Raw genomic sequence first — 16,955 nt, 5'->3', positions numbered from 1 at the left:
TATTGTATTTAAAAACGAAAGACCATGGCTTAAGTTCTTTTCAAATTTGTGACATTATCGCAGAAGTTATCCAAAAAAGCGAACTATACTTAATCTGCATAAACTCTTATGCAACAACCAACTTAGAAAACCAAGTCTTAAAATCGATATTTATCGATATTATGGAACTGTGGCAAAAAATATAATATACGAGGGTAGGTGTTTTCAATTGAAAGGCTCTTGCTCTTATAATTTCTGAGTTTGACTGACGGACATGGCCATGTCGAGTCAGTTTGTCCTTCTGACCGAGAATATATATATATATATATATAGATATCGTCTTGTTCATGTGAAAATGTTCTGTATATCCCTCGGCATCGAATTTGTATTGATGTTGTTTGCCAGAGAGTTTTTGACCTAATAATATCCCAAGTATCTAAAAATGTATGTGTTGCTTTAGCTTGTTGCAAAAGCAACCACAAAGTCGTAATGCCTCGCTAATTCGCTGGTATATGTGCATATAAGAAGAAGCAGCACTATGTACATAGGTAAAAAAAAGACCGTTTGGGATGGTTTTTATTTATTATAACCTTGTTGAGGGGGTTAAGAATTTTGCCATGAAATGTTTAAAGCATAGTAGGAGAAATCTTCAACTTCATAAGGTATATATATATTCTCGATCAGCATCAACAGACGAGCTGATATAGCAATGTCCGTCCGTCCGTCTGTCCGTCTGTCTGTCTGTCAGTCCGTCTGTCTTATCAACATTGTACCAAGATATTATATTGATTTTCCAAGATATTATTTATGCTATGCTCACATATTCGCAAATTCGTAAGGCAAAGGGTATCAAATATTCGGCGTGCCGAGCATATCCTTACTCTCTCGTTTTTTGTTTTTTTCGTTTTTTTTTGGTAATTGAAGACAAGCAAAATGATTGGATGGCATTGATATTGAAAAAGCATGTCCCATGCAACAAGTACAGAAATAGTCGAAACGATGCGATAAGATACGCGCATTTCCGATCAGAGACTAAAGAAGAAGAAGCAGCAGCAGGCAGGCAGCAGGCAGGCAGCAGGCAGATTGATTGAATTGTTCGACCGGGCATAATGGAGCGTTAAATTCGATTAGTATGCGAATCAATTGGCAAATGCGAATATTGTGTGCCAAGCCCATTGCCAACTGATCTCTCTCCAAGTTTTACAATTTTTGCAATTTTTTTTTTATTTTTTTTTCGATTTTTTTTCTATTTTTTATTGGCGTCTCATTCCGTATGTATCGCTTTGTATCTCTGTTGCATGTGGCCGGCCCGGCCGAACATGGGCGATATCTATGACAGCTATGAGCTATGTGAGCCCAGGCTCTTTCGGTCCCCAACACGCGCGTGTGTGCGTGTGTGTGTGTGCGTGAGTGTGTGTGTGTGTGTGTGTGTGTGTTGCCCGCATTGGCTGGGCGCTTATCGGGCCGCCCCATCTGCCTGACTTCATAAAACACTTAAACGCAACGTCTTTGGGCCGGACTTATTCGGGGACCCGGAGACACACTGGGGGCCACAGGCGTCAAGTGGGCAATTAATACCGTACAAATATTGTGACAGCCGCCAGAGCCTGTCATAAACACAGCCGGCCCGATTGGGCCAAAGCCAATTTGCATATTGGCACTGACAAACGGTACACCGTACCGCCGATCCATTGATCGTCGTCGTCGCCGTCGTCGTCGTCGTCGTCGTCGTCAGCATTCGAATATTATGCAAATCAAATGCAATGCCGGCAATTTGCCAACGCAATTAGCAGCCTTGTTGAGGATCGGGCCATGATCCCCCGAGCAGGCTGGCAACCCTGACAGTTGTCGCTATGCTTTTCATGTTTCAATCAGACCCATTATTCCATCATGTTGTCGCTGTCGTTGTCGTTGACGTTGTTGTTGTTGTTGTTGCTGATTTATGCCGTGATCAGTGCCTGGGATTAGGATGAGACACAGGCAACAGCTACAGAGTGCGACAGACACACTAGCGCAGACTGTCTGGCTGGCAACGGCAGCATGTCACCATTAATGTACCAAAAAACTGGTATCTATTTTCTGTATTGGTACATTTATTCTATTCTTACAAATGTCACCATTAATGTACCAAAAAACTGGTACCTTTTTGGTGTATTGGTACATTTATTCTATTCTTAGAAATGTCACCATTAATGTACCAAAAAACTGGTATCTATTTTCTGTATTGGTACATTTATTCTATTCTTAGAAATGTCACCATTAATGTACCAAAATACTGGTATCTATTTTGTGTATTGGTACATTTATTCTATTCTTACAAAATGTGTCTTTTTAGACGCCTAATTTGAACAAAGTGTGCAAAGATTTCTATTTAATGTACCAAAAATCAATGGACTTTTTCACAAAAAAAACCACACAAACGCACTAAAATGTATCAAAAACTGTTACGTTTTTGTGCAAAGGTACATTGAAGATATTCTTACAAAATGGTACATATCAGAAGCAAAGAACCAAAAATCAATGGTACCCTTGGCCTTTTCACAAAAAATTGTACCTTTTTAGACCCTATTAAATACACAATGATTTTTATTTATTTACCTTACGATGACCACACAACCACACAGATGCACTTAAATGTACCAAAAGCTGGTACCTTTTCTATGCAATGGTACACTGACCCTCTTCAGTTCAAAAACTTGTGCTTTATTTATAAATTTTTTTCCTCTATTTTAGTACTTTATGTAATGGCAACTTTCTGTCAGAAAATTATAGTTGATTGCCTTCCATTTTGAATAAAATGTGAAAATGTATCAATTTTCTGCAGATATCTTTTATCAAACCTTTATTTTATCACACTCACACACCAAAAAGTTGATCAACTTGAAGAATTTAAATCAAAAGCCTTGCGCTCATACCTTTACCTATATTATATAACCTTCTAACTTTACGTATAATTTGCCTTATACACTCAATACTTAAAAATGGTACAGGTTAATTTTCCTACTGAGTACAAAATATTTATATAAATGAACATGTTTATGAAAAGGATGCGATTGAATACATTTAAATTAAAAAAATTAATGGTACAATAATGGTACATCATCTTGCAAATAGGTTCATTTGTCTTGATATTTTTGGTATTAAATATAATAAAAATGAATGTGATTTGGATCAAATAAAGATGCTCAAGCTAGAAATAAATTGCGATTGATTAAATTAAACTGAAAAACGTTTTGCTTATATGCCCACACATTCATTTTATAAGCAACTACTTTTAATAATCTTAACTTATTCCTGTACCATAAAAATGGTACATTTTCATAGGAATAGGTTCATTTTCTTAGTCATTTCTGGTATAAAATAGTTTTTTAATATGAAAATGTACTAGATTTTTGCTAGAGCCTAGGAATAAGCTGCGATTGATTATTTTAAATAGAAAAATGCCTTGCCTATGTCTACATTTCAAGTAATACAAATTACTATTTATAATTATACAAATACTTATACTTATACTGATTCCTATACACTTATAATTACACCATAAGAATGGTACATTTTCATAGAAAGGGGCTCATTTGCGGGGTAATTTCTGGTACAAAATTGTTTTTTTAAATCAAATTGTACCAGATGCTTAAAAGAAATGCTAAAAGCTAGGAATAATTTGGGACTGATTATTTTAAATTGAAAAATGCCTCGCTTATGTCTACACTTATATTGATGCATACAACTATTTATACGTTTGCATACACTTCTACTTCGACTTATACTTATACTTATACATATAATTATACATTTATACTTACACTATAAGAATGGTATACATTTTGATAGAAATGGTTTAATTTGCCTTGTAATTTGTGTTACACAGTATTTGCTTTTTGCAATTGGCATTCGTGTGCGCGCTGCAGCTGCTCGTTTCGGCTCGGCTCGGCTCGGCTCGGCTGTGCCGATCGGCAGCTCCTCGGCAGCTCCTCGGCAGCTCCTCGGCTCCTCGGCCTGCAGTCTTTAGACGACGGTGCAAGCTTTCGAGCTTTGCTTGTGGCTGCCGGCCGAGCGTTGCGTTCAGTTGCTCGTGCGCCGTTGCAAAGTCAACAAGCGATCGGCCAATTGTGTGCCTCGTGCGTGAACGTATCGCTTGCTCTCTCGCTGTCTCGCTCTCGCGCTGTCTCGCTCCTACACTCACTCACTCCCGTTCGCCTGGGCCATACGATCGGGCTGCAGCGCATTCCGTTTGCTCTTTGCAAATAGAAAAACTATTCTTTATTATTTATTGAAACTTTTTTTTGTTTATTTTAATTTTATTTGTATTTTTTGTTGTTGTTATTTGTTGTTGTTTTGGCAGCATAATTGTTTTGTGTGTGAATTTGGCTGTCGCAGCAGCTGTAACGGTAACGGTAACGGTAACGCTAACTGTAACTGTATCTGAATCTTTAGCTGTATCTGTATCTGTATCTGTATCTGCAGCTAAGCAGCGCCCGCGCAACCAGCACCAAGTGAGTATCTCAAGTATCTTAGCCGGAAAGTTATCTGTGAGCTATCCGAACGCCTTTGGCTGTGTTTTGTTTTCTTTTGTTTCGTTTCGTTCTGTTCTGTTCTGTTCTGTTTGCCCGAGAAACGCGGCACCAAATTGATTTTGTTGATATTGCTGGCTGGCTTGTTAATTAAAAGTAATTTTTTTTCTGCTTTGTACCTGCGATTTATTAATTTGCAATCTATACCCAACTGGCAGCCAGCTGGCCGATACATTACTTTCAACTAACTTATTGGCTGCATAAGCAAATGTCGGTTCATTAGCTGAAATGCAATTTTTCAGCTGAAAATTTCTGTTTACCTCATTTGAAAGATGCTTTTAAATATTTATATTAACTCAATACTAGATGCATTTTGTGTGGCCAACATATGTTCTGAAATAATAGCCAATTTGAATGTGAAACATACTTTTAATATTTCCAGATAATTTACCTTAAGCTATAGAAACTTTTTATTGTGTTTTTTCTGATTTAGCAGCTGCGCATATTTATCCTATACGATTTTATATCCCTTTGGAACGCTCTCGCTTCACACTCGATTGGTTTTCGTGACTTTGAGTAAATCAGTTCGAAACAAATCTATTTTTTATCTAAAATATACTTTTGTACAGGCTGAAACTTAATACTTGGCGGCAAAAGCCCAAGTTGACATTTGCCTTGTTCCTTATAATGTCAAAAACTCTTTTCGAACTGGTCTTAAGAAATATGTATCTGAAAGATACATTTACAAGTTCTAGGTACTTCCTTACAGGACACTTATTACTTGTAGCCCAAGTTGACTTTTGCCTTGTTCCTTATACTGTCAAAAACTCCTTTCGAACTGGTCTTAAGAAATATGTATCTGAAAGATACATTTACAAGTTCTAGGTACTTCCTTACAGGACACTTATTACTTGCACGGCTAGCTTTATAGCTTTCAATTAGCGTTCAATCTATAAGATACTTTTTAAGCTAGTATATCATTTATATTATATTTATAATTGTTTGTTTGGCTGGCTCGAGGTCCGGGGTTTTTTTATCCAAGACAAAATTAAAAACGCTCCTTAATGTCTCTTGAGCAGTTTAATTGGCTTCGCAGTCAATTAGCGACTGTATTAATTTTAAAAGATACTTTTTGAATGGCAGATACCCTTCTTCAGCCCTTAGATACTCGTCCTCTGAGTGCTTTTGTAGCCTTTTTTGTGCTTGTCGTCGTTTTGCTATACATACTGTTTTCTTTTATCTGAAAGATACTTTTATAGCTTATAAATACTTTGATCAGATCCAAAGCTAGATTTGAGGGATAGCTCTTGAGTAGTTATTACGCATGAGATTTTGCAGTATTCTAGTTTTTAGATACTGTTGTTTAAGAATTAGGCCTTTATCTATTGTCGTTGCTCGGATAGTTATACATTTAAATGATATTTTTCAAGCAAACTGATAAGCTTGATGTATTCAATTGAAAGATACATTCCAATAGATACTTTACAAAGCTGCAGTTACCGTCCACGAGCCAATAGATATTCCGTAGCTGATAATTGGCCTTATGCAATCTAAAGATACATTCTACGAGCTGTAGATTCATAGATACATTTCAAGCTAGCCGTAACTGTATGTAAACCAATAGATACTCGGCAGCTTTTTATTGCCTGTGTGCACTCTTAAGATACATTCATTTAGCTGTACATTCGTAGATACTTTTCAGGGGAGATACATACAGATAGATTCTTGTAGCTAGATCATAGATCAGTCACAGGCTTGTCCGAAATATATGCTCCACAGTTGATTATTGACTTCTTGCACTCTAAAGATACTTTACTGTCCGTTAGCCAAAAGATACTCGGCAGATAATTATTGCCTTTATGCAATCTAAAGATACATTGTCTGAGCTGATTGGCCTTATGCACTCTAAAGATACTTTCATCGAGTTGCAAATGCATATATACATTTCAATCAGGTTACAATAGATACTCGGCAGCTTATTATTGCCTTTATGCACTCTAAAGATCGATTCTTGGAGTCGCAGATTCATAGATACCTTTCAATAGATACTTTTGAAGCTTGTCTGCATTCTAAAGATACTTTCATCGAGTTGTAGATTCGTAGATACTTTTTAAGCCTAACCGCAGCTGATGATTGGCTATTGGCTATTAATTGAACTTAATCGAAAGAAAAAAATTGAGATAAATTCTCAAAATTGCAGCAAGAACCGGCATTAGCTAAAGATACTTGGATAGAGTGTGCACTCGTGGCTGCTCGTAGCCGTTGCGTAGCTGTTGTGTACGAGGAAAAAAAGAGAGATACATTTCTAAGTGATAGATACAGGTTTGCTGCAGCAGGCAGCAGGCAGCAGTCGGTGCGGCTAAAAAGATACTTTTGTATCTGCGCCACGCAAACGGATTGACCCTTGCGAACTGGCAACTGGCAACTACCATAAACAGCAGCCAGGCAGTTGCAGTTGCAGTTGCGCATTTATGGCCAACAGGCAACAGGCAGCAGGCAACAGGCAGCTGCAGTTGCAGTTGCAGGTTGAGATGCTTGGTAGACTCTTGCCACATGGGCACTGCCACATGAATCATCACAGGACGGCGATAAACTTTGACATGGCTGCGTGCAGCATCTCCAGCAGCAGCATCTCCAGCAGCAGCAGCAGCCGCAGCTGCCGACGCCAAATGAAGCGATCTTCATAAATCAAAAACTGCAGTGGCCACTGGCCACAGAGCCTGCAGCTGAGTTGCAGCCAAGTTGCAGTAGAGTTGCGGCGGCACATTTGATTTATCGGCCTCGGCCAGCGGCCGCCAACAAGTTAATTGAAAACGAGGCGTGACAGTGAAATTTGCCGCCGCACGCCATGCGCCCGACTCCGGCCGCTGGGCCCCGGCCAAGTTGTGGGGCCTGGTTAAGCCGTTCAATTTTCCCCATTTTCCAAATGCGCCACTAAACTGACAGATTTGGCCATAAAATAAAAAAATAACAAAAATCATCAAGAGTAACATAAAAACAAAAATTGTCATAAATAAAATAAAACGAAAAATCGCCAGAGCCGGGAAAATAAGTTGCCAACTTTAATTTATTGTGACATAACGGTATAATCTGACATAAATTATTGATAAGACGAGCGACCATAAAAGTACAAGACAGTTGGCTTAAGCAACAACAACAACAACAACAACAACAACAACAGCCATGATCAGCCACAGACAATTTATGTGCAACGTCGACGTTTAGTTACCCTCAACATGGCATATTGCTAAAGCCTTGCTGCAACCCTCCACGATCAAAGAATTCAAAATCAACCAAATGATGATCAATTGAAGAAGTTTTAGACCAGATCTTCACGATCAGTTGATCGTCAGTTTGCTTCTACATAACGCAACTTATCTAAAGCTTAACAAAAAAAAACTCATAGCAAATATTTCCTACTTAACGATCGAATGAAGAAATATTAGATCGGATCTTCACGATCAGCTGATCGTCATTTGGCTTCGACATACTGCAACTGATCTTAAGAGCCAACATAAAGCTTCAAAGCAAATGAAGAGCGAATCTACACGATCAGTTGGCTTTAAAAAAAAAACTGATCATAATATGCAAGTAATCTAACGAAACGCTTGATCAGCTGCAGATTTTAATATTGATCCCTTGTTCAACACACGGCTTAAACCTAAACCAACTGATTTATTTATATATTTTTAAAGTATTCTTAGCAAGTAAATAATTGAGCAGCGTATTGAACTTATCTACACGATCAGCTGATCATTAGCTGTAGATTTTTATTTGCAGCTGATCTTAATATAAAAGAAAATCTTCATGGCCAGCAATTGCTTTTAAAAGTTAAGCAAAGCTTGTAGAATTTTTCAGCTAGCTTCAACATAATGCAACTGATCTTAAATGGGAAACTAAAATTTCATAGCAATCAATTCCCATTCAATAATCAAGTGAACAGCTAAGCGAAGTGATCTGCATGCTCTGCGTATAATTTATGTTAACTAGATCAATTGCAGTTTTCGATCAGCGAGATCCTCCGATATTAATTTCGTAATCCGATTATTTGAAAATATAACCACAAGCTTCTTATTCAGCTAAAGAATTGCAGCGTTGCACGCGATCACGGCACAAATGTACAAAATAAACTGATCGATGTGCTAAATAAAAGAATTATGAATTTGTCAGCTAGATCAATTGACGATCAATGCTGTTGCGATCCACAATTTAAGGTATTATACATTTTCGATCAGCAAGATGCGATCAGATCGAAATGATTTATAATCTTAACACTTAACTAGATAACATACGATTTATTTGGCCATTGAAAGCAGGCTCTGCAATCGATTACTCTAATATTTTAAGCTCGCAATGATCATTCATTGATTTACAGCTGATTATCTTGATCTTCAATTGAAAAACTCACATATATTAAGTTCGAAACTCAGTTTAGTTAAATAGATCAATTTAATCAAAAAAACACAATCACTGTACAAAATAACACAAAGATCGAGCTGTGAATCAACAATATCTGGCTTCCCAAACAGAGCTGCAATATAAAAGTGATCTCTGGTTCAGTTATTAGTTCAAATAAAGTTAAGAAAATGAAGTTCAGAGATTAAGAGTTTTATTCAAGATACGATCCAATATTAATAGTTCATTGATCAGTGCATCAAAACTTGATACAATAGTGCTCATCAATTTCTATTTGATCCGCTCAACTCCTCAGAAATATCCAGCGTTAAATATGGCCAGTTATCTACAGATATATCAGATATACAGATTAAACTGTTTGATTGATTGATTGACTAACTGGCTGACTGATGATCAATGCACTTTGTGGTTAAGGTGCCCGATCAGACGGGCTTTTGACAAATTCCACCGGCAAGTGTGAAAAATGCACGGAAAACGATCGGTAGCTTAGATAACTTTTCTGTCTGCCAATCAATTGGTCTTAAGCTAATCTTCAAAGAACTTTGTGAAAATGAATTTGTGACGGGTTTCACACTTTTTGGCAAATTCACGGCAGCTTGGTGGAAATGGGTCTGAAAGATTTGGAGAATTTAATTCTAAATTAAGGTTAAAAAATTCTTGGCCAAAGTCTTTAGTTTCGTCTGTTCGGTTTAATAGTCAAAACTTAATGATTGTGTGTTTCAGCGAATTAGTATTTTCCACCCGAAAGTGTGGAAAATTCACGGAAAACGATATAAGAAAACGTTTTTGTCTGGCAAGCGATGCGCCTTAAGCTTATTTTGCAAAGATCTTTGTGAAAATGCTTTAGAGACATGTTTCACACTTTTCGGCAAATTCACGGCAACATGGCGGAAATGGGGCACAAAGATTTGGTGTGTAAAGTTTCGGATACAAACTTATTTCCAAGGATCCTTATGAAAATTCATTTGATACGGGGCTTAACCATTCGAAGGAAAGAAAAACTTTGGCCCGGGCAGGATTAGGCAATACCCAGAGGTATATGTATACATATAGATATATATATATATATAGTAAATGTATGTATATAATATAAGTTACGCCTTTTGGCACGTTGAATTTGTGTGGCTCATCTTGTGGCTGTGGTCAGGGTATAGCTGCAACTGCTTATAAATCATTCGACTAACAGCAACACCAGCAACAACAACAACAACAACAACAACAACAACAACAGCAACAACAGCAACAACAACAACAACTGCCTTGCAACGAGTTGTGGCAAAGTATCTATTGGATCTATTATTTGACTTTTATGTGCGCATAAATGCGGCAATATGACGACGACTGCAAACGATGCCAACTGCCAGCAAAGCAAAATGTGGCTAGCCTGGAAAAGGAAAGGGGGGGGGGGGTGGGGGGCAGTTTCGGTTTGGCTATGGACGAGTTTTTGGCCGTGCCAACGGCAAACTTGCAACTGGATACGTGCCACAGCCAGCCAACTTGCCACAGTCGGTCAGCGGACTCCGGACTCCGGACTTCGCATTGCACTTTCATGTTAATTAACAAGAAATTTTTATCAGCTGCGATTATGCGAATGCCACACATCCAATCTATCCATATATACACCTGAGCTAGATTAACACGCCACGCCCAGCGCGCCACACCGCCCCTTCCATATTGGCGATAAGCAGCGACAGACAACAAATTGTGGCACATCAGTTAGCGGCAGCAGCAACAGACTGCGATAAAAGCCAGCACCAGCTAGAGGAAGCCAAATGTGGAAGGCATCCAAAATGAAATGAATAATCAGATTGGCTAAATACCCAAAGAGCAGCAAGCGAAGCTACAAGAACTCCACTTAGATTACAAGCAAGAAAGGCACGCCGAACTTTAAATACCCTTGCAGACATCTGGCCAGAAGATATAATAGCTGATATTCCAAGGTCTTGACCGATCTTTTTATTACAAATATCAAGTTTCCACCCATTTCCCGCCGGCGGAAATTTTACGCTTGGTTAGAAACTTGTAGCCGTAAGCGTAAGCCAAGAGCGGTGGATTTTGCGAAATGTGTGAAGCCAAGCCGATCTCATGGTAAACAAGAGAGTTGCAAGCTTTTTGCTTTCGATATTGGACATTAAGTTTTCCCCCATTTCCCGCCAGTAAAAAATGTACGCTTGGTGAGAAACTTAAAGCCGATCGTACGAAACTTAAAACCACGCTTTTCACCCAAGAGGCGTGGATTTTGCGAAAAGTGTGAAACATGTCTTTAGGGGGAATTTCCCAAAATCCCGTTTTAGTGTTAACAAGAGGTACCTATAGAAAGAATTACCTAGCTCTTAAAGTCTGAGCTATGCGTTAATTATAAGTCCGTCAGTCATTCAGGCCAGGCAGTATAAATATATAGAGTAAATAAGGGTCGGATATGTCTTCTCCTGCCTGTTTCATATAAGAAAAAATTGAATATTGGCATTTGTATGGGCGGGACATGATCATGGGCATGGTCATACTATTGCAAAATTTATGTGAACGATTAAACATTTTGTCTGAAGCGGAATTTATAGACGACAATATCAAAGTAAATCAAACGAATTAGATCGCTTAGCGAGGGCGGACTGTACTAACACAAGACGGACGGACGTACAGCAAAGAGTACATTTGGCCTAATTAATATACTCGTCTTCACTCTGTGAATAGGGTATTCAAATAGAGTTTAATAAAATTGACATGCTCTCATTCTAATTCTCTCTCTCTCTCTTTCTCTCGCTCTCGTTACAGGTATGTTGCACTTTGGTCGTAGTTAAAGCGAATTCCGGTCAAAAGTTAATACTGAGCAAAACAAAAGACTTAAGCAAAGAACTTGCCGCAGCGGCCCAGGCGCAGTGTGGCCAGATTATCGTATAACGCATTTGTGTGAGCACGGCCAGAAGCATGGCCCTGTTTCCATCCTCCTCGCGTCCGCGCACGCTCATGGAGCAGCTGTTGGCGCGCAAAATCGAAGCAGCCGCGGCAGCCGGTGGCGCTGGTTCCGGTTCCGGTTCCGGCTCAGGTTCAGGCTCCGGCTCGGTTGCCGGCGCCGGTGCCGGCGCCACAGTGCCTGGCGCTGCCGCTGCCGCTGCTGGCAGCGGCGCCGCCTCCATTGTGAGCCGCCTGCGTCGCACCGATTCGCTGGACTCGACGAGCAGCCTGGGCTCCCTGGCATTTGGCGAGGATGTGTGCCGCTGCGACGACTGCCTGCTGGGCATTGTTGATCTGTACGTGATCAGCGCGGCCGAGGCGGCCAAGAAGAAGGTAGGTGGGTCGTGTAGTTTTGCGAGGGGTGGGGGGTCAAAAGCTTTTGCGCTCGCCTTGTGGCTGGCATGTGGCGTTAATTAGTTTAGTCGGAGCGAGCAAAAGCTCGCGACTGGTTTGCAACTCGGCTAAATTGATCAATTCGAAAGCTTCGCGCTGCTTGCGCTAACTAGCAGCAGCAGCGGCAGCAGAGACATCCGCAGCTTTGGCCAAGTCGGCTTTGCACTCAGCTTCAGCCGACGCCGTCTACGTTGTGGTCGTTGTGGTCGTTGTGGCCGCATTGTCGCATTGAATTATTGGACTGTTGGACCGGTCCGAAAGCTGCTGTTCGCGCTGCCAGCGTAGTCGTTGCCATTGACGTCACAGGCTTTATGATGCGACGTACGCCCCGACGCTGACGCGCTTGGCCTTACCTTACCTGCGCGCGCGCTCGAGAGAGAGAGAGTGTGCTGCTGCCGCAGCAGCAGCTCAAGCGTGTAGCAATCAAAACCGTTAAAGACTCGGCGACGGGAAGCAGGGGAAAGTTCATTGAGAAAAATATTAAAATCTGGAAAGCTGTAGAAGGAGCAACAAAGAGAACAACAAGATTTAGAAGTTAGCGGCTTAAGAAAAAGTGTGTGTGAGAGAGAGAGATTGAGAGGGAGGAGAGAGCGAGGCACAAGTTTGGAATTTAATGAATGGAGAAAGCGACTGCACGTTTTGAAATTACGATTTTCATAAATAAGAATTATCCAAATATTTATTATAAATTTGCATTAGGCATATAATAATATACTTCTCTTAGGCTTTGTTTTACATACATACATACATATATTAAAATTTGTATTTAAATTGGCCCCCAAACAAATTAGCACATTTTCTCGCAGAAATCTTGCAATTTTAAACATAATTTAGCACATCTATTAAATTGTTGTATTTGCTGCTTGAAAAGGAAATTGGGATTCGAGCGCAAATTGCAAACCTCTTCAAGCCCGCAGCGTACTCAAACAACTAAAAAATAATTGAAAAATGTATAAATTAACAGATTCCACGATCTGTCAACGAGAGAAAAAAATCGAATTCGAAACTTTGTATTATTCCACAAGAAGCTGGTAACAAGCGACTCACGCTCGAAGCTGCGCTTCAAAAGGCCGCTTTGGCGTCATCTTTTCGCTCAAATTTAGCTCTGATCCTTTTGCGTGCTGCGACGCGCGCGCACACACACACGCACACTATGGCGCTCTCAGTGAACTACATACATACGTCGCAACAGACACGCGTACAGACGCAGAGCGCGCAGAGCAGCTAATAATGAGCTTTGCCCGGCGCGCACAGCCTAATGAAAGCTACACAATTGCCATTTCCACTATCAATTTCCATTGTTTGTGTCTGGGCGCTTGGCCTTCCAAGTTCCACTGAACGTCACTCCCACTCCCACTGTCCTCTCTCTCTTACATGCTCTCTCTCTCTGCATTGGCATTTGCTGTTATCAATCGCGCGCCCATTGGGGTTAGGACTTCAATGCTGCGACTGCGACGCAACGTCGCTGCCGCTCACTGCTGCTAGCTGTCTGCTGCTCATCGCGGCAGCGTCAGCGGCAGCGGCTCTGACTGTGTATGCCTGTGTCCCCCGACCAGTTGAGCTTTTGCAGCGATCGCGTGCGGCTGGGCTCTGTCTCTGCTTTTGCTACCAGCAAACGGCTACTGTTATTGTCACTGTTACGGCAACTGCGACTGCGACTGCTACACGCTACTGCTGTGCTGCTGCCGCTGTCAAACGAATTTTCCCGTCGCCGTCGCCGTCGCTGTTGCGCGTTTGCGTTTGCGTTTTTCAAGCCAATGTCTGGCACGCGTCGCGTCGAGCGCCAGCAGCTGCAGCAACGCAAACAGAAACAGTAACTACAACAAAAACAACCGCAAACAAACAAACAAACGAATTTAAGCCAAGCAAACGAAACAAGAACAACTTTAACAACAATAACATTAAGCAGAGCTGTTTTGACTGCTTGTCTGTTGTTTCAAAATACAAAAAAAAAAAAAAACAGAAAAAAACGGACAAAAATTCCAACTGAAAAAAAAAATTAATTAAATTTCGCCTCGGTTCGCGATTTTGTGTGTTTTCATTTTGTCTTCTTATTTTATTGTTGTTTTTTGCTGTGTGAGTGTGTGTCTTTATGCACTTGTGTATGTTAAGTGCTGTTGTTTTATATATACATACATATATATACATTTACATATATATATACATATATATAAATACATGTATATTTCTTGTTGCTGCTTGTTTAACATGAAAGCTCTCACGTTGACAATTTTTCTGCTGGAAGCGCTGGAAATGCCGAACGTTGCAAGCTGCGCAGTTGTTGTTGCTGCTGCTGCTGCTTCTTCTTCTTCTTCTTCTTCTACTACTTCTGGTTTGCTGTAAAAAGTGTTAATTGAAGCACGCGCTGACGCGTCGCACGCCGACGCGGCGCAGAGTGGGCGCGTGTTACGTTGTGCTGCTGCGTGTGTGGTGAAGTGATGAAGCGAGGTAGGGATGGTATGGAGGGGGTTGGGGGGGGGGGGGGAGGATTGATCTGCTCTGCAATGAAATTAATTCAAGTTTATGTAAACATTTCAACGCCGACGTCAATGGAGAATGCTACGCACTTTGCCAACGCATAAGTAAGAGTGTGTGTGTGTGTGGGGGGGGGGGGGGGGGGGGGGGGCGGTCAGCTGAGTTGCTTGACTCGGCAACGCGCGCGCACCAATTGGGAATTATATAATAATAAAAGACGCGTCGCATGTTTTATTAAACAATTTTGGTTTGCCATCAATTTTGGCAATTGAAGCTCATTTAGCGCCCGAGTCCCACAAATGGCAGTCCAAGTCCATTTTACCATCCACCCCTGCATTCCCCCACCACTTCGCCTTCGCCATAATTGGCATCAATCGTTCAATACACATCCGCTGGTACCTCTCCAGCAGCGCCCATACCCACCCACCCACACGCTCAGCCACCCGGCCTTAAACGCCCTCAATGACGATCAATGTACCCCCCCCCCCCCCTCCTCTGCTCTCTCTCCCTCTCCACACACACACACACACACACACACACCCCCCGAGCGCCTAATTCTATCGCATTTTGTGCGTCAATGGCGACCGCCCGACGCAACTGAAATAGAAAAAAGTGTTTACTTTATTAATTTTAAGCTTTCGGCAGTTAAGAAACAAAAAAAAAAACAAACACACACAAACACATCTACATGAAGCAAAAAAAAAACGTTGTTTTTTTTCATTGTTATGCGGGGTGAATGCCGCACATTAAGCGCAGTCCGGCGGAGCATTAGAGGAGGATTGAGGAGGGGCAGAGGAGTCTGGGTTGTACGGGGACTTGGGTGGGAACGTAAGAGCTGGCGTTACGTATCCCCACACCCAGCTATATACGGTTTTGTATCTTTAGATACATTTGTATACATTGCCCCAACAATAATATCTATAGATATCTACACATGTATATACATATATATCGATTATCTAGATATAGATCGGGCCGTCGACGACGGCATGTGCGAAACGGTTTTTATAAGATAACGAATAGCAAAGTACCTATTTGAAGCGCAGTCAAAACAGACGGCAAGATAGGCAAGGAGAGAGGGAGAGAAAGGGAGAGAGCGAGAGAGGAAGAAGGATTATAGAGAGAAGCAACAGAACGAAATGACAAAAGATCAGGATAAGCTAAGGATCGAATGGGGTGAAACGAAACCAAACATGTGGAGAAGCGGAAAGGTAGCGGATAGCGAAAAAGCTGAAGAAAGAGAAATAGGAAAATATATATAAAACGAGATAGATAGAGGAAGATGGGAAGAAAATAGAGAAAAAGAGCTGGAGAGAGTGGAATGGTTAAAGAGATCAGATGTTAGTTATGGCTATAGAAAGGGAGATATGAATAGACGAACACAGAAATTGTTATGATAAAGTTAAGGACATGGAGAGAAAGGAGAGAGAAAGTGTAAGAAGACAGCAGAGCGAGAGAGCAACAGGGATAAGTGAAGGAATGAAAATGTGCATTCGGAAGAGAGGGCAAGAAGAGGGGAGAGATAGAGAGAGAGAGAGAGAGGTGAAAGAGAGGGATTAGTTTTGGTCAAAGAGAGTATGAAGGATAGAGCTAAGAGGCAAAGAAGATTGTAGCACAAGAAATTTGCAAATATAATATATAATAAAAAAAATTAATTTTGAATATTTAAGGAACCGTGGAAGAGGCAATTGTGCTTATAAAGAGAAGGCCACAATAGGTAAAATGTGAGTAGAAGAGAGCAAGAGCAAGAAGGAAGAAAACCAAAGGCAACAAGTGAATATAAGCAACAAAAAGAAATGAGAGAAAGGGACCCGAGCTGACAAAGAGGATTAAAAGAACGGGCACGATTTTGTGAATACATAAAATACCGAGGTATACAATGGGGCTTACAAACAGATGTGTTGCCTGAAATCTACAATAATATCTAGAATAAACAGTTAAATAACGATACAAGTGAAAGTGACATGAAAGAAAGTATCTGAAATAGCAGGAGACGGCTTACTTTGCAAAGCAAATTGACCGAAAGACAAGACTGAAGAAAGAGAGAGAGGGAGAGGGACAAGAGAAACTGAAAGAGAGAAAGAGAGCTAGTGAGAGACCGATAAGGAGACAGAGAGAGGCGGGGGGAGATAGAGAAAGAGAGAGAGAGAGAGAGAGAGCGAGATAGACGGAGAGAGAGACAAGTGAGACTGAAAGAGAGTGAGAGATAGGGACAGACCGAGAAAGAGG

The 16,955-nt window shown here is 40.8% G+C and overlaps 1 protein-coding gene across 4 annotated transcripts in view; it reads left to right on the top strand.

Moving 5' to 3' along the window:
• The window catches only part of IP3K2 (Inositol 1,4,5-triphosphate kinase 2), a 43,308-nt gene that overhangs the window by 15,181 nt on the left and 11,172 nt on the right, over positions 1 to 16,955 (top strand). The window contains exons 1-2 of one of the 4 annotated variants that reach the window (XM_064698906.1): positions 4,315 to 4,472; positions 11,679 to 12,191. The exons of 1 other annotated variant lie outside the window; for it this stretch is intronic. In XM_064698906.1, the coding sequence (XP_064554976.1) occupies positions 11,832 to 12,191 (360 nt within the window). In that variant the 5' untranslated portion in view covers positions 4,315 to 4,472; positions 11,679 to 11,831. Of the gene's footprint in view, positions 1 to 4,314; positions 4,473 to 11,678; positions 12,192 to 13,819; positions 14,065 to 16,955 lie in introns of those variants that run through there. 2 more of the 4 variants (XM_064698905.1, XM_064698903.1) reach the window with 2 other exon arrangements.

Source organism: Drosophila montana, unplaced genomic scaffold (assembly GCF_035044405.1).
Source record: "Drosophila montana isolate Dmon_TW-CO22-7 unplaced genomic scaffold, ASM3504440v1 contig_786_1, whole genome shotgun sequence".
NCBI classification, from domain to species: Eukaryota; Metazoa; Arthropoda; class Insecta; order Diptera; family Drosophilidae; genus Drosophila; species Drosophila montana.
The sequence above is the reverse complement of the archived record's forward strand: the minus strand, read 5'-3'. Positions and strand labels throughout refer to the sequence as shown.